The sequence below is a fragment of the Merops nubicus genome, unplaced genomic scaffold (genome assembly GCF_000691845.1).
Source record: "Merops nubicus isolate BGI_N331 unplaced genomic scaffold, ASM69184v1 scaffold45302, whole genome shotgun sequence".
In the NCBI taxonomy this organism is placed as follows: Eukaryota; Metazoa; Chordata; class Aves; order Coraciiformes; family Meropidae; genus Merops; species Merops nubicus.
The window spans coordinates 1-202 of record NW_008593700.1 but is presented as its reverse complement, the minus strand read 5'-3'; the positions used below and the strand labels follow the sequence as shown (position 1 = coordinate 202).

At 60.9% G+C, this 202-nt stretch overlaps 1 protein-coding gene across 1 annotated transcript in view; it reads left to right on the top strand.

Moving 5' to 3' along the window:
• Positions 1 to 196, top strand: part of LOC103768374 (spectrin beta chain, non-erythrocytic 4-like) — a gene marked incomplete at its 3' end in the record, with an annotated part of 3,226 nt that extends 3,030 nt beyond the window's left edge. The window contains exon 6 of the mRNA XM_008935515.1: positions 50 to 196. Within this exon, the coding sequence (XP_008933763.1) occupies positions 50 to 196 (147 nt within the window). The remainder of the gene's footprint in view (positions 1 to 49) is intronic.
• Between the last annotated feature and the right edge of the window lie 6 nt (positions 197 to 202).

Below are 202 nucleotides of genomic sequence, written 5' to 3'. Positions count from 1 at the left end.
AGCAAACCCCAGCTTTCCTCCAGCATCTCCTCCATCCCTTCTTCTCCAGGAGTCCACCCTGGTCCACGCCGAGCTCCCTGACACAGTGGAAGGGGCCAGAAACGCCCTGAAGAAGCACAAGGACTTCACCACCACCATGGAGCTCAACCTCCAGAAGATCCAGTTGGCCCTCCAGGCCGGCGAGAGCCTCCAGAGACAGGGC